This window comes from Muscardinus avellanarius (genome assembly GCF_963383645.1).
Source record: "Muscardinus avellanarius genome assembly, chromosome: 3".
In the NCBI taxonomy this organism is placed as follows: domain Eukaryota; kingdom Metazoa; phylum Chordata; class Mammalia; order Rodentia; family Gliridae; genus Muscardinus; species Muscardinus avellanarius.
In genome coordinates, this window is record NC_137788.1 from 134,689,026 (window position 1) to 134,715,208 (window position 26,183).

Genomic DNA, 26,183 nt, shown 5'->3' on the forward strand with positions numbered 1-26,183 from the left:
TTTGAACTGCGCCGGGCGGCGCTCACCTGGCTCCCGCGGGCCGCCGGGCTTTCCGCCGCTCGCCGGAGCCGCCGCGTCCCGGTTCCCGCGGTTTGTCTCTGCGTCCCGGTGCCCCAGCCCGCCCGGCCCCGCGGAGCCTGCAGCCATGAAGCCGGCGTGAGTACCGGGCGGCGGGAGGGATGCCCGCAGCCCACCGCCCGGCCCCAAGTCGGGGTCCTGCCGCCACCCGGCTCCGGCGCGGGGCCGCGGCCCCTCGGCGGAGCCCCTGCCGCTCCCTGCAGCCCGCGGTCGGGGCCGCCCGCGCGTGCAGCCGGCCGGGCGCGCTGGCACCTGGGGCTGGCTGGGGCGTCGGGCATCCTGGCCCTGAGAGGGCCAGGGGCGCCCCGACCCCCGGGAGTACCGCTCCCGGGCGAGCCGTCACCGTCCGCCGCCGCCCTCCCGCGCCCGGCGCCCACGCCCACATTCCAGCCCCGGCGGAGGCGCCCTGCGAGCGCCGCGCCTTCCTGGTCAAAGAAGCGCTTCTGCAAAGACGGGTGGTTTTGTGATCATTACGCTTTAGCGAGCCCTTTGCAGAAGGCAGCTTGTTTTAGCAAGAGGCCAAAGTCAAGATCTTTATTCACTTGTTTTTTGGTGCTGGGGATTGAACCCAGGGAAACTACCTCTGAGCTACATCCCCAGCCCTGTATTTTTTTTTTTTTTTTTTTTAACTTTGAAACAGGTCCTCCTGAGGTTGCTGAGGGTTTCACTGAGTTGCTGAGGCTGACTGCGAACCTGCGATCCTCCTGTTTTAGCCTCTCAAATTACTGGGATTATAGGTTTGGGCCACCACACCCAGCTAAAATATTCAGATTTTAAAAAGGATTATATTGGGTTTATATAAAACTACCAAAGTATCTTGCACTTAAGACCGCTGATTTGTTTCTGCCTTATCTGGCAAAATTTCTAGAAAAGTATTTTAATAATGTACAGCCCAAGCCAATAATTTCATTGATTTTAGTATTATTCATTTAACCTATGGATAACTGTGAAGGGAAAAAAGTGATATGATAGAGAAGTGGTGAAATAAATCAAAAAGTCTTAGAGCAAGATATTGTCAGGTTGGGACAAAGGGTAATAGTTTTGAGCATTCAACAACCAGTTGTTTCTTGAAAGTGCATGTAGACATAAATCTTGATAGAAGAATGGAGCCTTCTGTGTGCATTTTAATAGTTTGTCAGTTTATTAATTTGGATAACATGTCAGAAGGCCTCGGTAATGATTATTGGCAATGTGTGTGTGCTTGTAAACAGATAAAAGTTGTCTCCTGATAAGTTTGGCCAGTTATTTGTAGAGACTTCAAATTCATAGTGTCCCTGTAAAATGTTGCTTTAAAATACTCACGCTTTTTAAAATATAGAACTAATTAAAAAAAAAAAAAACTAGGTACATTTGGTGCCAAAAATATGTTCTAAACCAATTTTAATAACTTGGATTGCATATGTCACATTCTTCTGTTGATGTGGTTTATTATTATTTAGAGTACTTGGGGTGCGGTGTATTTAGAACTGCTAAGGAATAATTTTATAATCCAGAGGAAGGTTTTCTTTATGAATTATATGTGAAGTTTTTGTGTTAATGTTTAACTAAAAAAAAAAAATTTTTTTAAATTTATGAGCAGGAGGGCTAAAACACCCAGAAAACCAGTAGTGAAAAAAGGATCCCAAACGAACCTTAAAGACCCAGTTGGGGTAAGGTCTCCTTGCGGGTGTGTGTGTGTGTGTGTGTGTGTGTGTGTGTGTAGTCATTCTTCAGTCTTTTTCTGTCTTATGTATATGTTTGGAAAGGAAAAAAGAAGAGATGTAGAAGTGAAGCCAAAGAACATTTAGTTAACTAAATGATTTTTTAAAATTGTATAAAACTGGTTCCTGCTATGAAATTGCTTCTCTGTCCAGGAAAATGAAGTCTTTGGTTGTTAACTGCATACCTTTAATTATAATTTGAAAGTTAGATAATCAAAAATCTTCAGCTGGATTTCGTTGCATATTCTTTGGGATGGGGGGTGCTCAGAAAATCCTCCTCTCCTGTGTGCAAAGGTTAATTGATAACACATTTCCCTAAGAGAGCCCCGAACTCGAAGTTGCATAGACTCCCATAATTTAAGTTATCGCCTTCTCCTCATTGCAAGTACTTTACTGCTTTCAGGCTTAGGACTTGCGTTTAAGCTGAAGTGGCAACTAAAAGAGGGTTGCTTTGCCCTAGGGTATTTAAAATCCCTTTCCCTGCCAATGGAGTGTGCAAAAAGCTAGACACTTCATTAGATGTTAAGTGTTAGGTCAAGCTGGCAACGTTTGAATTGATATCTGATTCCAAAAAATTCTAGCAGCTTTTATTTGCCATTTAGAGAGTTATCTATTTATATGTTTACTGAAGATTGAACCCCGGGCCTCACACATGCCAGACAAGTTCTCTACCACTGAGCTGCATCCCAGCTCTTTCTTTTTTTTTTTTTTTACCCCCTCTCTGAGGCAGAGTCTCACTAGGTTTGCTGAGACTGGCCTCCAGTTTGCCATCCTCCAACCTCAGCCTCAGAGTAGCTGGGATTACAGCTGTGTGCCACCACAACCGGGAGAGAGCTTTTTTATATAATAGTATAACTGTATCGTGTGTATGCTATATAATAGTGAAGAGAAGCAGTGCCGTTTGCTACTTTTGTTACCAAGTTCATTGATTTTGGCTGTGCTTTAAATCTCTTCTCATATCTAATATATCTGTATTTGAAGAGAGAGTAGATTGTGCTCTAAGTCTGTGTAGGTTTCATAAAATGAGAGACCAACTGTTTGTTGAATGAATGAATGAGAAGCTTAAGTAAAATCAGGCAGAAAGTGAGCTGTCTTTTACGTGCCTGCCTGTTTTGTAGGTATACTGTAGGGTGCGCCCACTGAGCTTTCCTGATCAAGAGTGCTGCATAGAAGTGATCAATAACACAACCGTCCAGCTCCATACTCCTGAGGGCTACAGGCTCAACAGAAATGGAGACTACAAAGAGGTAATTCCTGCTGGAACCAAGTGGTTTTGATATGTTGTTTCCTGAATGGCTTTTTCATTTTTAAGTTTAACAAAGTTCATATGATCCCGCTTTTTTGAAACACACAATTATCACCATTTCTAAAGTGTTTTTGATTTCTGTGATACACAGATACACTTTTGATAAGCTCGAGTTAAAGGGTTACTTTCACTTTTACTAGATATATTTTTTTTATTTTTTATTTTTCTGGTGGTACTGGGGTTCCTGGAAACCCTTCTACTTCTGGGTTACACTCCCAGACCTATTTTTTATATTTTTTTAATTTGGAAACAGGGTCTCTTAAGCCAGCCAGGCTGGCTTCGAACCTGTGCGATCCTCTTGTCTCCACCTCTCAACCATAGGGATTACAAGCGTGCGCCACCACGCCTGACTATTTATTGTTTTTTAGAGAAGATATTAGGGATAGTTTAATGTGGAATGACATGACTATGCCAGGCAATTTTACATATATAATTTCATGTGTGAAGATGAAAGTAACATTTATTAATAGGCATCTTTATTTTTTTATTTTATTTTGTGCTGGAGATTGAACCCAAGGTCATTCTACCTCCGAGCTACGCCCCCCAGCCCAATTTTTTATTCTTTATTTTGAAACAGGGTCTCAGTAAGTTGTGGAGGGCCTCACTAAGTAGCTGAAGCTGGCCGCGAACTCAGATCCTCCTGTCTCAGCCTCCCAAGGACTGGGATTACAAGCGTGCGCCACAGGCCTGGCTGGCATTTAGCATTTGAATCATCCTTTATTTTTTCTTTATTTTTTGTAGTACTAGATTATATCAGCCTCTTATGAAGTGTTTTTTATATGTAGTAAATATTGAGCAAACTCAAAAATACTGAGTTCAATTCAGTCAAACAAGTGTGCTCAGTGTGGGGCTGGAGGAGATTTTTGCAAATGTGTAAGTCCCTGCCTTTATGGACTTCACAGCTTAGGGAAAGTGGTAGACAAGCAAGGCAGGAGTGCTGTGAGCTAGAGACGTAGGACCCTGGCAGTGTGGAGGGGAGAGATCTGGCTCTGCCTCCTCTGCAGTTCACTCTTGGGCAGGCACACTGCTGCAGTGACATTGCTGTCCAGAAGACTCTGCATGGGCTCTTTGCTACTGGATTTGAGCACACCTCTGTGCTCCTTTATAACCTCTCAGTGACACCCTCCTTGAATCGCTCTCCTCTTTCCCCCGCCAGCTCTCTGTTCTTTTTTCTCACTGGCCACCCTTTGCTGGCTTCTCCTTGCCCAACCTCTTAATATTGAGTTGGTCTATGCCAGGGCTCTGTTTTCTATTTACCTTTCCCATGGTTTTATTTTTTTTATTTTTTTATTTTTTTTGTGGTACTGGGGTTGGAAGCCAGGGACTTTTCTACCTCTAGACTATATTCCCAGACCTATTTTTATACTTTATTTGGAAACAGGGTCTCACTAAATTGCTGAGAGTCTCACTAAATAGCTGAGGCTGGCTTCAAACCTGTGTGATCCTCCTGCCTCAGCCTCCCAAGTTCTGGGATTACAAGCTTGAACCACCACACCTGGCATTCCCATGCTTTTTTTTTTTTTTTTTTTTTTTTGGTACTGGGGATGGAACCCAGGGGCCTTCTACCTCCAGGCTACACTCCCAGATCTATTTTATATTTTTTATTTGGAAACAGGGTCTCTTAAGCCAGCGAGGCTGGCTTCGAACCTGTGCGATCCTCCTGTCTCCGCCTCCCAAGCGCGGGGATTACAAGTGTGCACCACCATGCCCAGCTCATTTCCCGTGGTTTTAAATGGTAAAAGCTCTGGAATTTTTATCTTCAGCCTAAACCTTTTCTCTTACTCTAAACTATAGACATCCTTCACTTACTTGGTATCTCTGCTGAGTGTCACAAAGGCATCTAAAGTTCTTACTCTTGAATCTTTCTTTTTTCCTCTCTAAATGACTTGCTCTTATCTTCTCAAGTGGGTGCTGTCACTGTCCAGTTCCTTAGGCCAGAAACCCGGAGCCTGCCTTTCAGTAGCCTCTGCTGTATTGCAGTCACTAGGGGATCCCGTCAGCTCCACTCCAAGTGTGCCTGGGAGCTGGCCTTTCACGGCCTTCTTCACGGCCACTACCTTATTCTGAACCAAGTTGTTAATCACTGTCACCAGTGCTTCTCAAACTGTCTGTAGTGAAGAAATTCTGTTGTTTTTGAGGTGCTGAGGATTGAACCCAGCACTCTTGTGTGCTAGGCAAGTACCCTATCACTGAGCTACATTGACAGCCCATTTTTTTTTTTTTACTTTGGTGCATGGTAGTGGATACTTAGTTCAGCTTTTGGGACTAATTGAATGAATTCCATGATGGAGAGTTTCTTCACAATCTGTTTGATAAGACAGGTTTATCAAACATAGGCTGAGATGTTGCAGCAATGCCAGATGGCTGGAGAAACCTCTGAAAGTTTAGGTAGACTAACATTCTCAGGCAGGCATTGGTTTGCTGCCTCTGCTTTGAGCTAATCCACGTGGCTGCTGAAGCCTCACTGGACTGCGTGCTTCTGCCTGACTCTTCTAATTCATTTCCATAGAGTAGCCAGATGATCTTGTAAAACATAAGTGAGATTTTCTCACCCCCACCCCGCCCTTTCTTTCCCCTTTTAATTGGGGATTGACCCCAGGAGCATTTTACTCTGAGCTACACCTCCAACCCCTTTTGAAACAGGGTCTTTTTAGGTTGCTGAGTCTTACTAACTTGCTGAAGCTGGTCTTCAACCTGTGACACTCCTGTTTCAGTGCCTGGTACTAGGAATTAACCCAAGGAACTTTACCACTGAGTTACATTCAAAAGAGAAATTTGAGCAGGGTCTTGCTAACTTTCTGAGGCTGGCGTGGACTTTTGTGCCTCCTGAATCCTCCTGCCTCAGCCACCACCCTAGTAACTGGGATTATAGACATACACTACCATGCTTGGCAAAAGTTTTTTAATTTGATGCAGTCCCATTTGTCAATTCTTGTTTCCTACGTTTTTGGAGTCTGAGACCGGCTTGTAATTGCTATAATTTAAGTATGTTTTGTTTTTGTGTTTATTGTACCTGGGGATGGAGCTCAGGGCCTCATGCAAGCTAGGCAAGTGCTCTACCACTGAGCTGTGTCCTCAGCCTTTTAATTTAGTATGTCATGGTATTTTAGTGGGTTGCTAAGGTACTAAGGGTTCCTAATTTAAAGACCATTCTTATTTTTCTGTAGATCTGAAATGTTCATACAGAAACACCCTAAGCATATCGAAGTCAACCACTAAGCCAAGCAAGTGGGGAGGGAATGGGGTGGGAATTGGATAGGGGTTAAATCAGTAATGTATTCATGTATGTACACACAAGTCTTTTACCCCAATATGATGTATGAATATAATGCACCAATAAAAAATAAAAAAAGTAACACCCTAAGCATAATAGATTTATTTCTAGCCTAGATAGAGGAATTCCATTTAAGTACATTTTCTTTTCTCTCTCTCTCTAGACTCAGTATTCATTTAAGCAGGTGTTTGGCATTCACACCACCCAGAAGGAACTTTTTGATGTTGTGGCTAATCCTTTGGTAGATGACCTCATTCATGGCAAAAATGGTATGACTACTGCAGTGTGGTTGGATTTTCCTTTTTTCTCTTATAAAACTGTTTACATTTTATGCATTTGGGTTATGTTTGGAAGTGATATCAGATATAATTGGTTAAAGTGATGTTAAACTTGGTTTTATTTTTTTGAGCTGATTAATTTTAGTGTTTTTAACACGAAATGTTATAAGCAGAGGACTCATTGTGACTTGCTATTCTGTAGGTCTTCTTTTTACGTACGGTGTGACTGGAAGTGGAAAAACTCACACAATGACTGGTTCTACAGGGGAAGGAGGGCTGCTCCCTCGTTGTTTGGACATGATCTTTAACAGTATTGGATCATTTCAAGCTAAACGATATGTGAGTATAATTCCTTTGTGTTATAACTATCACTGCAAACATAGGATTAAGATACCTCTGGGTATAGTAGTATTAAAAGAGAACCAAAAATCAGAGCCATTTTGAAACATCAAGTGTTTCTAATTTTTATTTATTTATTTATTTATTTATTTATTTATTTATTTTGGTGGTACTGGGGTTCCTGGAAACCCTTTACCTCCGGGTTACACTCCCAGACCTATTCTTATAGTTTTTTATTTGGAAACAGGGTCTCTTAAGCCAGCGCGGCTGGCTTCGAACCTGCGGGATCCTCCTGTCTCTGCCTCCCAAGCGCGCGGATTACAAGCGTGTGCCACCACGCCCGGCAAATGTTTCTAATTTTTAAATGTGCTTCTTACTATTACAGCCGAATTCTAAACTACATGGTCTAATTTTTGTTTCTACTTCAGGTTTTTAAATCTAATGATAGGAATAGCATGGATATACAGTGTGAGGTTGATGCCCTGTTAGAACGTCAGAAGCGAGAAGCCATGCCCAATCCAAAGACCCCCTCTAGCAAGTAAGTTATTACATTGGTATGTGGTGTAGCACTGGGCCCAGGGGCACAGGATTCTGTCCTGTGGTTTTTGCAGGCCTGGGGAATGGTGAATACAAAGTAGAAAAGCTGGGCTGACAGTTGACTTTTGTGAGGTCAAAGGTAAGGAATGCTCAGATGTTCCCTCTGGTTTCTAGCACACTGTTGTTGTTGGAGAAGGTACCTCTCTCCAGGGATCAAAGCCTGTGCTGTGAATCTGGGAGGACCCAGGGATATTGTTTGCAGGTCCTGAATATGATCTGTGCATTTCTGCTTTAATGGCAGATTGTTTGAGTTAGACCTTTTAGTTGCCCCATGGGATTGTCTGCTTTTGATAATGACTTAAAATAGAATATTTTGTTTTGTTTTTTTAGACGACAAGTAGATCCAGAATTTGCAGATATGATAAATGTCCAAGAATTCTGCAAAGCAGGAGAAGTTGATGAAGACAGTGTCTATGGTGTATTTGTTTCTTATATTGAAATATATAATAATTACATATATGATCTCTTGGAAGAGGTCCCATTTGATCCTATAAAGCCCAAGTAAGTAGTGAACAGAATCCCTTCTCAAATGTTAACCTTGGGAAAGTCATTTACTCCTGGGAGCCTTTGTTTTTTCATTTGCAAATAGGATAATGTTTGCACTTGTTTTCAGAAGGAAAAGAAATAACTTGCTTATATAATTAATACTCTGAGTATTTTTATTATCAACTAGATAAGTATTATAGAACCTGTGTGTTATAACATGTGGGGGTTTTTTTTTTTTTTGTGTGTGTGTGTGTGTGTGTGTGTGTGTGTGTGTGTGTGTGTTTTGTTTTGTTTGGGGTACTGGAGTTGGAACCCAGGGGCATTCTACTTGCGAGGTACACTCCCAGCCCAATTTATTATTATTATTATTATTATTATTATTAATTATTTTGTACTAGTGGTGGAACCCAGGGGCTTTCTACCTCTGGGCTATACTCCCAGACCTATTTTAGATATTTTTTGGAAACAGGGTCTCACTAAGTAGCTGAGGGCTGGCTTCGAACCTGTGCGATTTGCCTGTCTCAGCCTCCCAAGCGCTGGGATTACAAGCGTGCACCACCATGCCTGGCTTGTTCTTTATTTTGAAACGGTCTCACTGAGTTGCAAAGGGCCTCGCTAAGTAGTAGCTGAGGCTGTCCTCAAACTATGATCGATCCTCCTGTCTCAGGCTCCCAAATGCTGGGATTACAAGCATATGCCACCATGCCCGGTGTTAAGTCTACTCTTTGTTTCTTTTATTGGGACCCAGGGGGTTTCCTACCTCTGGGCTATACTCCCAGCCCTATTTTATATTTTATTTGGAAGCAGGGTCTCACTTAGGTTGCTGAGAGCCTAAGTAGCTGAGGCTGGTTTCAAACCTGCTTGATTCTCCTGTCTCAGCCTCCCAAGTAGTAAGATTACAAGTGTACGCCACTATGCTGACAGGTCTGCTTTTTTGAGTAGTTAACTTCTAGTAATTTTTTTGTGTGTGTGTGTGGTACTGGGGGTTGAACCCAGGGACATTCTACCTCTGAGCTACACCCCCGGCCTTTTTATCTTTATTTTGAACAGGGTTTTGCTTAGTTGTTGAGAGTCTCACTACTTGCTGAGGCTGTCCTTGAACCTGTGGTCATCCTGTCCCAACCTTTCAAGTACTGGGATTGTAGGCATATACCACCATGCCTGGCTTTTCTAGTGGTTTTTAATACAATGAAGAAATACTACAAATGGAGGATTCATTTTTTATTTTTTATTTTTATTTTTTGGTGGTACTGGGGTTCCTGAAAATGCTTCTACCACCGGGTTACACTCCCAGACCTACTTTTATACTTTTTTAAATTTGGAAACAATGGGTCTCTTAAGCCAGTGCGGCTGGCTCTGAACGTGCGCAATCTTCCTGTCTCTGCCTCCTAAGCGCAGGGATTATAAGCATGCGCCACCACGCCCGGCAAATGGAGGATTTTTAAGATATGATTCGTGACTGTCAGGTAGTCTGGGCTGAATGGATTGCTGTGAGATGGCTGCTGGAGAGGTAGTAATGTCTTCCTTATTCCTTTGGTAGGTGGAACAGTTGCAGCACACCCTTGAGGAACACAGATTTTGTGTATGTGATGGGGTTGGCTCCTAGAGAAGGGTGCAGTTATACCAGTGGTTGGCATTCATGGCATGTTTGCATGTCAGTTTTTTTTTATTGGCACTGGGCTGGCTGCGATCTCTATCCTTCCTTGCTTCTAGAAAAATGTGCCATTGACTCTCAGTGACGATGGCTGGTGAATGTCTCTGCCTTCACCATTCATGAGACTAAAGCCCAACAGTCTGCCTTTACCCAGCCTTTATCCTACCATCCAGACAAACTCAGTAAAGCCACTTTGAGAGGATTGCCACTTCTGGTATATACCAAGCTCTTTGAATTTGTTTTCTGCTATTGCTGCAAATATCAGACCAGTTCTGTCTGCCCATCTTTTAAAATTCAGAAGATGCTAAATTGTGATGTTTAACCTGTGCATGTGATACTGCTTTGATAGTACCGTGGTCTCTAATTATTTATAAGTATTGTTTCATGTGCTTGTTGGGGTAAGCTAGAGCTCAGCTTTTGAAACAAAATTGACTCCTATTATGTAACTAATCTTGACTATAGCTTTATAACCTTATTCAAGTTTAATATTTTTCAGCGTTTTTTACATAAACTTATCTCTGTTAAAGAATGGATATCATCTGCTTTGCATTTTAGTTCTTAAGTGGAGAAAATACTACCACATAATTTAGGAAATTATCCCTTTTATTCCCACAGACTCCCACAATCTAAAATGCTTCGAGAAGATAAGAACCATAACATGTATGTTGCAGGATGTACAGAAATAGAAGTAAAATCTACTGAGGAGGCCTTTGAAGTGTTTTGGAGAGGTAAGGAACAGAACCATAATTAGGAAAATATAAAATGGGGGCTGGGAATGTAGCTCTGTAGTAGAGCACTTGGTGAGCAGGCACAAGGCCCTGTACTGGAAAGAAAAAACAGAAAGGAAAGAAAAATGTAAAATGATGGGTTTAGCCCTGAGAGTGATTGCTATAATTTGACTACAGTTCTTTTCGATACATGGAAGGGATGTATGATGAAATTATTGAATTCAGGTATAATCGGTGATTTCTCTGTCATCCTAGGCCAGAAAAAGAGACGTATTGCTAACACCCATTTGAATCGGGAGTCCAGCCGCTCCCATAGCGTGTTCAACATAAAATTAGTTCAGGCTCCTCTGGATGCAGATGGAGACAATGTCCTACAGGTAAAGTTATAATGTGTGGCGTTTGTCTTCTTCTAACTCAGTCCTCAGCTTTTGGAATTAGAGCTAAATTAGGGAAGTGTCATCGCAAATGAAGATTGCTGCAGAGTTAATATTTATGTTGCTGATGACATTAAGACTATTTTTTCCCCATTAATGTAGTTTTGGGAAGCTGCCTATTGAATTTGGAATTTTGTTGTGATGGTTTACAAGTGTTTGAAAGTATCTTAAATTAAGAATGTGTGATTTATTGCTTTATATCTGGCAACTCATTTTCTTTGTAAAATTTCAGCTAATGGCTTTTAGATGTTGGCAGTTCACTTTGTAGGGTAGGTGTAGTTTGGGAGGCTGGTGTTCTGAATTGTTCATCTTGGCAGATAGGCCAGTAGGGCCCCCACTGGTTGATCACTCTACCACTGGACCTGTTGTGCTCTGAGGCTTATATCAACTTTTAACAGTGTTTGAGCCTGATTGTGCATAATTTGGTTTTTTTTTTGGTTTTTTTTTTTTTTTGGTGGTACTGGGGTTCCTGGAAGCCCTTCTACTTCCGGGCTACACTCCCACTCCCAGACCTATTTTATATTTTTGAAACAGGGTCTCTTATGCCAGCGCGGCTGGCTTCAAACCTGTGCGATCCTCCTGTCTCCATATCCCAAGCGCAGGGATTACAAGCGTGCGCCACCACGCCCGGCATTGTGCATAATTTAATAACTTTAAGCTATTAAACTATAATCATGTTCAAACTATATTATAAAATTGTGGCATTTTAAAGGTTTATGGATAAGCTGGGTATGGTGGAACACGCTTGTAATCCCTATACTTGGGAGGCTGAGACAGGTTCAAAGCAACTGCTGATTTTAACAAATTACATAACTGGCTGCTTGCTATCAAAGCTGGGGGTGGGCAAAAGTTTGTCCATGTATAAGGTAACAGTAAGCCAGGAGTGGTGGCACACATATGTAATCCCAGTATTTGGGAGGCTGAAACAGGAGTACCATAGGTTCCTGGCCAGCTGTTAGCAATTTGTGAGGCCCTCTGCAACTTAATGAGACCCTATTTCAAAATAAAGATAGACCCTATTTCAAAATAAAATAGAGCATGGGCTGTAGCTCAGAGGTAGAATGAATGCCCCTGGGTTCAATCCCCAGCACCACAATAAATAAATAAATTAATTAAATAAATAGGGCTGGGGATATAGCTTGGAGGTAGAATCCCCCTGGGTTCAGTCCTCAGTACTACAAAAAATATTTAAAAATACCTAAATAAAAATAAGGGTTTATGAGTGACAAGAGGAGATGGTACTGAAGACCACCAGGATTTGAATTCTGATTTCTGTTTTATTAGCTGTCTGGCCTAACTAAAATAGAAATTCCTCAGAAGGTTGTGAGAATTCAAGGAAATATAATGCATGTAAAGTTCTTAGTTCAGTGCTTGGCTAGTAAAAGCTCAAGAAATATTAGCCAGAAAATGCTCATAAATCAACCTTCCATATACATTTGATTTTCTTTGAATTATTTTTTTGTGTGTCTGTTGGGGATTCTAAAATTATATTGGTTAGGTACCTCTCGACTTTTTTTATAAAAATTTCTTAATGTAAAGCTGGGCATGGTGGCACACGCTTGTTATCCCAGTACTTAAAAGACTGAGACAGGAGGATCGCAGTTCCTGGCCAGCCTCAGCTACTTAGTGAGGCTCTCTACAACTTCTTAAGACCTTGTTTCTAAATAAAGAATAAAAAATAGGGCTGGGCATGTAGCTCAGAGGTAGAATACCCCTGGGTTCAATCCCCAGTATCACACACACAGAATTTCTTAATGGATTGTAAAATTATTAAATATCTGTTACTTTTTTTGTGTGTGGTAATGAGAATGGAACCCAGGGCCTCGTACATGCTGTGCAAATGTCCTACCATTACGTTGCATCCCCAAACTCAAGTTATTAAATACATGAGTTTTAAGATAGCCCTTCTCTAGCCGGGCGTGGTGGCGCACGCTTCTAATCCCCGCGCTTGGGAGGTGGAGACAGGAGGATCGCGCAGGTTTGAAGCCAGCCTCGCTGGCTTAAGGGACCCTGTTTCCAAATAAAATATAAAATAGGAAAATAGGTCTGGGAGTGTACACACACACACACACACACACACACACAGGAGTGTACACGCGCGCACACACACACACACACACACACACACACACACACCTTCTCTAGACTCGCTCTTTTTTCAGCAAATATTCATGGAGTTCCCATGGAGTGCTCAGCACTATAGGGTTCTGGAGATAAAGTGGAGAAACAAGGCAGAGAGTGCCTTTCCTCCGGGAGCTTACAGTCTGATGTGGAAAGAAGACTAGACAACAGACAAGTGGTCACTTAAAGTCAGGAGGATATTCAGCATATGCTTTTATAAAGTTCTCTGTAAAACATGTATCCTCTACCTCTCCTGTGCACTTTGTCTCATGCCAGTAATGTGTTCATTAAATCGTGTAACCTCTGACTGGATTCTGTTTAAAGATCATGGTAAACCAGTTAGAACTTATTTTAGGTTACTGGCTTTGTGATCCCTTCAGGAAAAAGAACAAATCACTATAAGCCAATTGTCCTTGGTGGATCTTGCTGGAAGTGAACGAACTAATCGGACCAAAGCAGAAGGGAACAGATTGCGTGAAGCTGGTAAGTAGAAGTGGAGTGTTTATTTACTGCGACATTGCAAGCTTTCAAAAATTTGCGGTGCTGGCTTATTTACTTATTAGTGGGTGGTTTAAATATAATCATCTTCAGTTTAGATAATTTAGATTGATACCAAGCCATCATAGCTAATGAAATAGCATTGGCCATTAAACTTAGCTTTTGAATTAGCTAAATCGTTTATTTGGTAGGCCAAAGATGAAAACATGGTGCAGCTAGCCTCTTGCACTCTGAGGGTCCACTGAGGTGAAATCTGTGTGCTGGGAGGTGTGATTAGTTTATCACGTTTGTCTTGGCCAGTCCAAACAAGACTGACTGGTGATAAGAAATGAGTATGGACATTTAAGAAGTCCTTGTTGAGACTTAGAGGGGACAGAGTTGCATGGATCATTAGAAATGTACCCTAGGGGTACAGGGAGGAGGTTAGACTCTAGACAGAGCCAGCTGGAGCCTGAAATGGTTATGCCTTAGAGAAAATATTTTAACAGGAGGATATTAAACACCTGTATATAAAATACTCCTTCACAGAATTTTAAGATTTGGCAGAAGCTTTATGGATCATTAAGTGTAATATTGCACTTGATGGAGAATCCTTTTAATAGAGACCATGAAGTATGTCTGCTTAATGTATCTAGACATAATACTATTGGAAGATAGCCTGGGCCCTGTATGGGCTGCTCTTTAAATTGAACCATGAAAATCTGCTTGTAGTTCCCATCCAATAGTTATGTGGAGATTTTATCGGCATGGAGAACATGCCCTAGCCACTATGTGGTTTTTAATTATCTTCTCTGTATATTTTTTGGTCAGGTAACATTAATCAGTCATTGATGACACTAAGAACGTGTATGGAAGTTCTGAGAGAGAACCAAATGTATGGAACTAACAAGGTAAGCAGCCGCCCTAGCTACGCACTTGTGTAGATCTGTGTGTGTTTTCCTTTATAAACTTACATGTGAATATTTTTATAGATGGTTCCATATCGAGATTCAAAGTTGACCCATCTGTTTAAGAACTATTTTGACGGGGAAGGAAAAGTGCGAATGATCGTGTGTGTGAATCCAAAGGCTGAAGATTATGAAGAAAGTTTGGTAATTTTAATTTGTCTTATAAAAATTGAGCTTCTCTAAGGAAAGCATCTGTTTCAATGTGAAGAATTTTAGAATTTTATAAGTTGATACAGACCCATTGGATATAGAAGTAGACTAATAACTAATGTGTTGTTGGTTTATTTAGTAATTTCTTGAGTAATTGGATATGCTTATTGCTTGCAAACTCCACTTGTATTTTAGCAAGTCATGAGATTTGCAGAAGTGACCCAAGAAGTTGAAGTGGCGAGACCAGTAGACAAGGCGATATGTGGCCTAACGCCCGGGAGGCGGTACAGAAACCAGGCTCGAGGAGGCCCAGTTGGAGATGGTATGACTTAGTGCTCTGTCATTCACCCCGAGTGGTCTGTTACTAACTTAAAACACCTAATATAAAACAATTATTTGTTATGTCTTCTGAAGAACCAAATTAAAAAAGTTTGAAAGCTGAGTGTGGTATGCGCACTTGTAATTCCAGTATGTGGAGGCTGAGAAAGAGGATTGCAGGTTTAAAGACAGCCTTTGCAGCTTAGTGAGATGCCTTTTTTTTCTTCTTCCTGGTACTTGGTATTAAAAGGGCTTCACTAAGTGGCTGAGACTAGCCGTGCCATCATTTATCCTGCCGGCATCTCAGCCTCGCAAGTACTGGGATTACAAGCGTGAGCCACAACACCAGTTTATAACTCATTTTTAAGGAAGCAAGATTATGCCAACTTGTGACCATGGCTAGCTGTTTTGGGGGCTATAATCATAGTGTTAAGTTTATTCAAGCTCTTTCTCTCTTGTGTAACTTTTAAACTTTTTATAATTTAATACAGAACCAATGGTTACCGACATAGTTTTACAAAGTTTTCCACCTTTGCCATCGTGTGAACTTTTGGATATCAATGATGAGCAGACCCTTCCGAGGCTGATAGAAGCCTTAGAGAAACGGCATCGTCTACGACAAATGATGGTTGATGAGTTTAACAAACAATGTAAGAGCAAACTGTCCAGTCGTTGTCACTTCAGAAATGGAAAGAATTTGTATATGAATTTGAATGAATCCTAGTCCTGTGATAGGACGCATTTTTAAGGAAGAGTTAGTCTTTCTTATCCTTTGTAGTACTTAAAGCATTGTTTAATTAGAATTAAAGGGTGTTTTTTCCCTAGAGCTCTTTTTTATATTCCAAGAAAGTCAAATAAGAAAAAGTTGGTGTGTTCCTCTCCCTATTTTACTAACCATGACAGATACAAAGGAATATTTCTTATGGTTTCCTCGTCAACAAAATAGGGATTGTAATTGTTTCTAACTCAGGAGGTCGTGAGGAGACGTGGGCTAATGCTGTGGACGTCCTGTAGAGCAGTGAGCAGCCTGGCACAGGGAGAAGGGAGCTCGTGTGGAAGCCAGCCTCAGTCAACCGGGGAGGGCGTCCCAGGGGGCTCACTTCAAATCTCATGTTAGTTTTGCTTTTGCATTTGTACGTAGGGGGCAGATACCATAGTGCAGGAGGAACAGCCGAGTGCTTTCTTGGTGCTAAACAGTTTCTGTGCCTCTTACAGATTTGAGTATCAAGCTCGTGATTTCTTTCCCAACTTATTTTCTTCTTATAGACTAATTCTTGCAGATTTGCTGAATACCTACGTTTTATTTACTGTCTGCTAATTGAAGTTGATTTCGTTGGTTGTTTTCAATTAGAGTAAAGATTGGCCTGCATGCTTTTGTTTCAGCTAATACTTTTAAAGCTTTATTACAAGAATTTGAGAATGGAATTTTAAATAAAGAAAACTACATTCAAGGAAAGCTGAGTGAAAAGGAAAAGTTGATCTCAGGACAAAAGATGGAAATAGAACGACTAGAAAAGAAAAACAAAACTTTAGAATATAAGGTTTGTGTTGGTGTTATTACAAAGTGCTGGCTATGTAGCTAGCACTGGTCTGTGATTGACTGCTCTGTTCCACGCACCTGTTACTCCTGCTTGTTGACTTAACACTTGTTATTGACTATCTTCATCTGACCCCCAGAGAGGGAAAATATGAGTGAAAAGCATACGTGGGAGAAAAGAGATAGTGTGGTATGTAATTTTATGAGTTAGAGGTTAGCAATGGAAGATAAAGTTCTATGGTTTAGTTTGTAGACGACTTACAGTTTAATTTTAATGTTAGTAGTTTTGTGTGTGGTGCAAAATGGGAATTGAACCAGGGACATGCTACAACCAAGCTGTACCCCAAGTCCTTTATTTTTTTACTTGGAAACAGGGACTCTATAAGTTGCTGAGGCTGGTTCAAACATGTGATCCTTCTGTCTTAGACTCCTAGGTACTAGGATTGGAGATGTGTGTCGCCATGCTCTGCTGGTGTTATATTTATTTATTTAAAATATTCTGCCAGGTGTGGTGCCGCACTCTTGTAATCCCAGCAGTTGGGAAGCAGAGACGGGAGAATCGCGGTTCGCGGACAGCCTCAGCTACTACTTAGGCCCCTCGCAACTCAGTGAGACCCTGTTTCAAACATAAAAGGACTAAAAACTGAGGCTGGGGGTGTAGCTTGGAGGTAGAATGCCGCTGGGTTCCATCTACAGTACTGCAAAAAAATAAATAGATAAAATCAAATATTCCTCCAGCTGGGTACAGGCTATATACTTGTAATCTCAGTACTTGGGAGGCTGAGATTGGAGGATAGCAGATTCAAGACTAGCTTCAGCAATTTAGCGAGACCCTTCACAGTTTAGTGAGGCTCTGTTTCAGAATTAAAAATAAAATAGAGCTGGAGGTGTAGCTCAGCGGTAGGATGTCCCTGGATTCAATCCCAGTGCCACTTAAGTGAAAAGGAAGGGAGGAAGGGAAATATTTCCTCCATAGGCCTTTTATAACAATTATATGAAAAAAATGACTAAATGAGATAGTGACATAAAAGCACCAGGATAGCGCCGTGTGTGTAACATACTCAGCAGTTAAATGGCCTGCATTTGGTTTGGACATCATGTTCACGAGAGTGCAGCTCAGGTGACTCCTGTGGATGGAAGGAGACACCGCCTCGCTGGGAGCGGCGTGTGATCGCTCTTCTCATTTACAGAGCGTCGTCCGGGTTCGGGGCAGAGGGGCCCTCATTCATACCTGACAGAAGCCAGTCTCAACCTGCACAATTTCTCTGTTCTGAAAATAGCCTAAGAAATTAAAGTTTTAGGTCTTAATTTTAGGGGAAAGGAATTTTCACATTAAGTTAGGTATAATTTTGTTTTGACTGAAGAGTTTGTTTAATAAATTCTTACTCCTGGGAATGAAAGTGGGAATTCAGATGAAACTTTAAAGGAGAAAAGTACTTCGCCTAGGGCTTCTCTGTGATAATTGCTTCTTTGAGCAAATAGGAAAGATCATTTTAGGGCTATAAGGAGTGTTACACGATACATATAGAGCATGATCGTCTACTTCCCCAGATTGAAATTTTAGAGAAAACAACTACCATCTATGAAGAGGATAAACGCAATCTGCAGCAGGAGCTCGAAACCCAGAACCAGAAACTTCAGCGACAGTTTTCTGACAAGCGCAGGTTAGAAGCCAGGCTGCAAGGCATGGTGACGGAGACGTCCATGAAGTGGCAGAAGGAGTGTGTGAGTGCCGTTCTTGCAGTACTTACCCAGAGCTGCTGGTGATTTAGAAACGAATTTAAATGCTTTTAATTACTGTACTTGTGGTGGAGTCTGGTATTTGTTCAACTTGGGAAGTATTGAAACACTCATTTTAGGAAATAGAGGGATTGGGTGATTTGGTGTGTTTGTTTGGCGTAACTTAATTGGAATATAAATTGCCCTTGATGCTGTAGGAGCGTCGGGTGGCAGCCACCCAGCTGGAGATGCAAAATAAACTCTGGGTCAAAGACGAAAAGCTGAAGCAGCTAAAGGCTATTGTCACTGAGCCCAAGACGGAAAAGCCAGAGAGGCCCTCTCGGGAGCGGGATCGAGAGAGAGTCACCCAAAGATCTGTCTCCCCATCACCAGTGCCGGTAAGTGACCAGCAGTGCTGTCGTAGCTTGGTACTAGAAAGAATTTGTTCAAAGAATTGAGAATTGTTTCTATGAGAGTTGATTTGTTTTATATTATTTATTATATTTCTTAAACTTCTATTTAAATTTCTTATGTATCTAGCATAAACACATTCAATACAATTTAATAACTTTGTAAAAATACAATGTTGTCTTGTGCTAAAATTATAGAAAAGTAGTGAATTGTTTGTTTTTCAGTCTTACTCATTCATTTTTCTCCAATTTTTCTAGCTTTCTAGTAACTATATTGCTCAGATTCCCAACGGCCAGCAGCTCCTGAGCCAGCCACAGCTACATAGGCGCTCTAACTCTTGCAGCAGCATTTCTGTAGCTTCCTGCATCTCGGAATGGGAGCAGAAAATTCCTCCGTACAGCACACCTGTCCATGTCACCTCTATTGCCAGGCGTAGGCAGCAGGAGCCAGGACAAAGTAAAGCTTGTATCGTGTCAGACAGAAGGCGGGGGATGTACTGGACTGAAGGCAGGGAGGTGGTTCCTACGTTCAGAAATGAGGTAGAAGTAGAAGAGGATCCCTGCTGCAGGGTTAGTGCCAGCGTTATTTTAAAGCACTGTAGTAGTAGATCTTATTTATTTGCTTTTGGTGACTGTTGCGCAAGTTCATTGGGAAGATGGGAGTGCTTCCAGCATGAAAAAGGTCTCGTTTTTATGTCAGTTAAGTTGAAAGATCGAACCGCTCTGAAACTGAGGTTCAGCCCTGCATCTGAAAAAGCCCAAACACACCTGTCAACAGAAGCGATGCCTTGTGAGTTCATTAGATACAGGCCAGTTTGGCACATCCCAGAATAGTCTGCGCTTTGCAGCTGCATGAGGTACCAAACTTTGCACAGAATGGTAAACAGGGGTGTCTTTTTTTTTTCTTCTTTCTTCCAATGTTAAGGATTGAACCCAGGGCTTTACACATGCTGAACCCATGCTCTACCACTGAGCTGCATCTCCGGCCCAAATATGAGTGTCTGGGGCACATTTCTGGTGGGTTTTTTTTTTTTTTTTTTTTTTTTTTTGTGGTGCTTGGGAACCGAGGGACATCATCATTATTTAATTTTTGGTTTCTCTCCCCTAAATTAAATTTTTTGTTGCTCTAATATTTAAAGCTGCTTTTCTTCCGATTTTAATTTGTTACTTTGTGTAAACTCTTTTCCCCTGAACGTTTTGAAAATAAGCAGTAGACTTTGTGACATTTCATCCCTAAAAATAAGGAGGTTGTCCTTCATAACTATAATCTTCACCCCATCTAAGGAAGTTAACAGTAATAGAATAAATATCCTCCGATTTCCTCAGTTGTCACAATGATGGCTTTTCTTTTCAATCCATGATCTTACCAAAGTAAATATATTGAATGTGGTGATGATATCTCTTTAGCGCTCTTAAAATATCTCCCCTTTTTAAATGACATTGGCTGTTTTGAATGGTCTAATTCACTTGTTCTGAAATTACAATTATGATGTCTAATAATTTGCTTTTAATCTTGATGCCTTTAATCTTAAGTTACAAGGGCTTTGCTTTATTCAAAGGTGTTCAGATAAATTCACTTTTAGTTGGGCCTGTAATCCAGTATTTGGCAGGCTGAGACAGGAGGATAACAGATTTGAGGCCAGCCTCAGCAGCTTAGTGAGACCCTGTTTCCAAATAATTAAAAAAAAAAAAAAAATAGAAGACCGGCGTGGTGGTGCACGCTTGTAATCCCAGCACTTGGGAGGCTGAGACAGGAGGATTGAATAGGTTCATAGCCAGCCTCAGCTACAATGAGGCTCTCAGCAACTTAGACCCTGTTTCCAAATAAAATATAAAAAATAGGTCTGGAGTGTAGCCTGGGGGTAGAAAGCCCCTGGGTTCCATCCCTAGTACCAAAAAAAAAAAAAAAAAAAAAAAAAAAATAGGAGTCAGGGTTAGCTCAGAGGTAGAATGCCCCTGGGTTTAGCCTCTTGTACCCCCCAAAAATAAAATAAAATAAAAATTCGCTTCTATATTTTTCTTAAAGATTATGGTAAAGTTTCCTTTGAATTTAATTAAATAGACCAAAGCTCCCTTAGAATTTCCTTCTAAGCAACTTAACCTCATAGTAAATACCTGTTTAGATTTCGTATCATACAGTTATGAGTATAGAAGTGGCCTTCCTGATTGCTAATGAGTGGTGATAAATCCTGGGATATTGACCAAGGCAATAGATAATCCTTGTCTCTAGAGTTCTTTGCAAATTTTGCTTTAAGCCTGTATAGAAAGCAAATCATGGTGAATGGTCTTTCTGATCAACTCTAGTCAGTCCCCTTATTTCATGAGTGTTTATAGACAAAACCATTCTAGGCCTGTTTATACTTGGTCAGCAGTAGTAATACCTAATTTGGCTGAGATATTTAAGAGGATTGACTAGAGATACTTTCACATCTCGCTTTATTTTGTTTCTTTGTAACCCCCCCCCCCCAAAAAAAAATCAAAATCTCTTTAGAAGTGCAGCAGAAGTTATAAGGCTAGTATCTGTGTGTCTGAGTTTGCTGGTCAAACGTTTTCAGTAGACTAAATTTTATGATTGAGTGAGGAAAAAATTATTTGTCAAGACTGCTAGCGAATTATGTAGATGACTGTATTTCCAAACCTTGTTTCGGAATGTAACTGCTAAATGTATTCAAGAGAACTTCTGCTCGGTGGCAGGTCCTAAGAGCCAGGCTTTATCTGACCATTTCAAGGGGGAAGCGTTCTGCCTGAATTGAGGCCCAGCGGCTTCAGTGGCAAATTATACTGACCATGTTTTACATATGGTAGAAATGATTTGAGCTGGCATGACTGCCTCATTTGTTTCTTTTAACTCTATAGGGAAGTGATTTAGTTCAGCAGATCCCACTTTTGAAATTGGGATCTGTATAATTGATCAGCTTTGAAGGGTTTGGCCTGTGGTAGACTTTTTTCATTTGCTTTCAGTTCTATAAACAGGAGATAACCACAATATTGCTTTAAGCTTTTAACTGTAAGGTATATGAACTATCTTTTCTTAAGTTAAATATGCCAAATTTAACTTTCCAAATTTATGTGGCATTTGAATGGAAGCTACTAGTTTTTTATTGGATCATACTGATTTGACACTATATTCTTTGATTTTTGTAACCTTTAGAAGTATTTTAGGTTAAAATCAATTGGTATGTTTTAGTCATTATTTGTATTTGAATTTTTCATGAAGTCATTTTGAGATGTAAAAATCTTAACTGAAAGTGTTCAAGTTTACATTGTTTTAATGTTATTCATGGGGTTATTATGCCTTATTCTTTTTTTAGCATTCTTGTACTTCATCAGCTTTTATTATCTTATTTCTGTCTTTGTTTAAGGAGTGTTTTCTCTTGTCCATGTTTAGGGCTTTTACTGATCTTGTTGGTGCTCTTACAGAGTTACTGATCTAATAGACTGTCTCAAAACCGCTTCTCGGCCTTTTGGCTAAGATCAAGTGTAATTGACTGTCTCAGAAATAATCATAAGTACTGATTTTTTATCAAGAATGAAAAATGAGTTATTTGTCTTAAACAAGAAGAACTAGCCAGCATTATCTTATTTTTTCTTCTTCTCCTCTGCTGGAATGGAAACTCCCAGTTAGATATTACATAAGCTGCTATTAGAAGATCTTTGTTGGTTCTGTGTTTAAATTCCAAAAGAGTGTTTAAATTACTTAGGTAACATTTAGGTTTTGAAAAGGTTTGATTTGATTTGTCATCATGAACATAGCCAGACCTGCTGCACTTCTAACAATGCCCTGAAATTAATTCTGGGTTGTGCTTGTTTCTCAATCCCTCTTTCAACCTGATCAGAACGCACCACCAATTCGTCTCCGACACAGACGATCACGCTCTGCAGGGGACAGATGGGTAGATCATAAGCCCGCCTCTAACGTGCAGACTGAGACAGTCATGCAGCCACATGTCCCTCACGCCATCACAGTGTCTGTTGCAAATGAAAAGGCACTAGCTAAGTGTGAGAAGTACATGCTGACCCACCAGGAACTAGCCTCCGATGGGGAGATTGAAACTAAACTAATTAAGGTAAAAATGAACTTACACAGGAGGAAACAATACACTAAAAATTAACCTAGCAAGAAACCATTTGCCCTGCTACCTACTGGTGCCCACAGTGTCAAAAGGAACACGAATAGGTGTTTGATGTAGTCTTTTTCTTAGCAGAAAATTAAAGTAACTGCTTGTGAATCTGCTAAACTGGGACTAAATCTGATTAAAAAGCTTAAGAGTCTTAGTTTTCTTAGAAACCCAGACAAGAACTTGAATTACTGTATATTTAGCTTTAATTTCTATAAAAGCAAACCTAAACAAAGAACTACCTTTACATCTTTGCTGTCAGTTCAAGATAAAAAGCATACTTAAAATTTGACCTAAAAAAAATAAGCTGGGCATGGTGGCACATGCTTGTAATCCCAGCATTTGGGAGGCTGAGACAGGAGGATAGCAGTTCGCGGACAGCCTCAGCTACTTAGTGAGGCCCTTTGCAACTCAGTGAGACCCTGTTTCCAAATAAAGAGTAAATAACAGGGCTGGAGGTGTAGCCCAGAGGTAGAATGCCCTTGGGCTCCATCCCCACTACTGAAAAGAAAAAAAAAATTGACCTATGAAAATTACTTGGTATTGAGCCATCCAAAGCCCTTTCCTGGAAAGGAGAGACTTGCCTGCCTGTAGGGGAATTTTGATTGTGAGGTCAGTGAATAATCAGGAAAGTAAAAGACAAAAGATGGGGAAAACCCTTTCATTTCAAATTTAGCTTAAGGATTGTTCTTATAATTAGTTATAAACAGGACTACTTTTATTATAAGGGGAAACACCAGGGAGGAGAAGGTATGCTGCTGTAGGACACTAGACATTTCTGGCAGACTTCTTGATATTTAGTGCAGTTAGGTATTTAAATTCCAGGTGAAACAAAAAGGAGGACTTCCTCCATTAGGAATGTTACTGACCATATTGTATGGTACTTCTTTTGTTTAGTGTGAGAGATGTGTTCAGATTTCTAAAGTGTTTTGATTAGTACAGACTCGGCAGTCCAGGCACCATCTGGTTTTGTGGGAGGGAGTTTCCATGAAAGAAATCGATTTAAATATATATGTGTGTTTATCATTTGATGTATCAAAGTGTAACAGTGACCTTTTCTCTTGGCTTTAGGGCGATGTTTATAAAACAAGGGGTGGTGGACAATCTGTTCAGTTTACTGATATTGAGACGTTAAAACAAGAATCACCAAGTGGGTGAGTGATCCACAAAGATGCCTCTTTAAAGGGCTGTTTTCTTGGCTGCTCCTTCTTGAGCAGAATATCGTAGGAAGTTTATCACTAATTCTCCAAAGGGGTACAAATGGCTTTCCCTGTTTCTAAGATTTTTCTTATTCTTAGATGCAAAAATAATTGTTGCATCGTATTTCCCCTTTTTCAGTAGTCGAAAACGAAGATCGTCCACAATAGCACCTGCCCAACCAGATGGTACAGAGTCTGAATGGACCGATGTAGAAACAAGGGTAGGGGTAACAATTAAATATTTGCTCGCTGAAAGTTAGGTGCGGCACATTTTGAACTCTGCAGCTGTAGCTCTGCTTTTTGAAGATGCGAAGGCACATCTCATGTCGTCAGTGTAGCCTGGAGACCTGTTCCTAGCACACCTGTAGAGCATTTCTATTTCTTTACTTCCATCTTACTAGAGCTCCTAAATTGAGTCCCTGTTTTTCAGTGTGGTGGGACAGAACTCAAAAGTCTAGGCAAGCTGGTCACCATGGCAAATACCTGTAACCCCAGCTACCTGGAAGCCAGAGTACTCAGAAATAATAACAACAAGCAGGGGATGGTGGCACATGCTTGTAATCCCAGCATTTGGGAAGCTGAGACAGGAGGATCACGGTTTGTGGACAGCCTCACTACTTAGTGAGGCCCTTTGCAACTCAGTGAGACCCTGTTTCAAAGTAAAGAATAAAAAATTGGGCTGGGGGTGTAACTTGAAGGTAGAATGCCCCTGGGTTCCATCCCCAGTACAGGGGGAAAAAAAAAAAAGAAAGAAAAACAGACAATGGCAGACAGGTTACACAGCTCCCCTCACCAGGTGACTAATTCCTGAGGAGAAACTCTAAGGGAAAGACTTGGTGTGGGGGTCAGGAGGCCCCGCTGTGGCCCTGGCCTCTAGCTTCTCAAGAATGCTCCTTGTCTAAAATGAGAGAAGTTGCCTGGATGACCTCCAGAGGCCCTTCCTGCTCCCAACATTTGTTGTCTACGCAAGACATAAATTGCAGGTGTCTGGCTGCCTGGTGTCTAACCTAAGTGTGCTGAGCTAGAGCGCAGTGTTGCCTTTTGCTTTAGTAGTGCTCGTCTAAACAGGTGTGTTTGTAGGCCGTTGAGAGGCACTGACTTTTTCTCTTCTGTCCCTTTCCTCTTAGTGTTCGGTGGCTGTGGAGATGAGAGCAGGATCTCAGCTGGGACCTGGGTATCAGCACCATGCACAGCCCAAGTGAGCACTGCAGCCAGCCCCGTGTGTTCTTCCTCTAGTATCCCACACACTGCTTCTCCCGACATCCCCTTGTCAAGAACAAATGTTGGCTTTTGGTTTCCCCTGCCACTATGTAGGCCCTCCTAGCAATCAGCAGTAGGCATCCACAGTGCCGACAGGGCTTGGTGGGCACCGTCACAGCTGTGTGGGCAGGTGACGGAAGACTGGTGGTCCTTGTTCACGTTCTGCCTCCACCCCTGAAGCTCTGAGGCCGAGCTGCACACCTGGAAGGAGGAAGGGCTAGAGGCCTTAGTTGGGAATGATGGCTTTGTGTGGTCCATTCTCTCCAGACTGGCCTCTTGGTTTTGGTATAGGAGTAAGTATTCACCTAATAAAACCTGATGACAGAATTCATAGTAGAGAAGGACCCTTTTCCTCTTCTATTAACCTCATACTCAGATGTCTGACCTTTTCCCCCCATATTTAGTAAAGCTCCCTTCTTTACAAATATCCATCTATAATATTTGTAATATGTGGGTTTCTATGCAATTTAGAAAACTGTTACAAGGTAAGGAGGACGTGAAGTTTTTTAAAGCAGCAATTGGAAAAGCTCTCTTGAAGAGTCATTCACCTCAAATGTGTCACTAATTGCAAAATTTAACACTCAATGCTTATTTCTGTTTTAGGCGCAAGAAGCCATGAGTGGACAGTCCCAGTAGTGAAGGAACATTGCCATTGGTGTTGGTGGCTTCTCCGGAGCCACTCCAGAAGCAGTCTTCCATCCTGTAGGACGCCAGCTTTGTGAACATCAGACCTCAGCTATAGCATATACACTGGCCTAGAACAAAGCTTCCCCTTTGCTTCCAAAGAAATCTAGGATTCCGTAAACTTTGTGTATCATATGCCTTGCCATATTTAAATATAATAGTAGAGGAAGGACCCCCTCCCCCATTTTCTTATTGCTGTATGAACTTTTTTTATAATGCTATTTTTTGTATATTTCTTGTATACTTATAAACTAATTCAAGCAAATGTTTGTCTTGGGTAATTAAGGAAGAATATATCTAGATCACATTTTATTTTTATTGTGACTTCCACCTCTTCTTAAGGTTTTA

General features: G+C 41.2%; 1 protein-coding gene across 1 annotated transcript; it reads left to right on the plus strand.

The window, feature by feature from the left end:
* Positions 1-179: 179 nt before the first annotated feature.
* On the plus strand, positions 180-25,093 carry KIF23 (kinesin family member 23; the record flags this gene model as incomplete). The annotated part of the gene is made up of 23 exons (XM_080691649.1): positions 180-541; positions 1,658-1,727; positions 2,897-3,025; positions 6,522-6,627; positions 6,839-6,975; positions 7,404-7,513; positions 7,903-8,073; positions 9,599-9,640; positions 10,328-10,440; positions 10,696-10,817; positions 13,376-13,478; positions 14,304-14,383; positions 14,465-14,584; positions 14,786-14,912; positions 15,400-15,558; positions 16,292-16,449; positions 17,997-18,170; positions 18,383-18,562; positions 18,833-19,144; positions 22,411-22,641; positions 23,764-23,846; positions 24,034-24,112; positions 25,019-25,093. 23 exons carry the CDS (start codon positions 180-182, stop codon positions 25,091-25,093), a joined length of 3,243 nt encoding a protein of 1,080 aa, XP_080547775.1.
* Between the last annotated feature and the right edge of the window lie 1,090 nt (positions 25,094-26,183).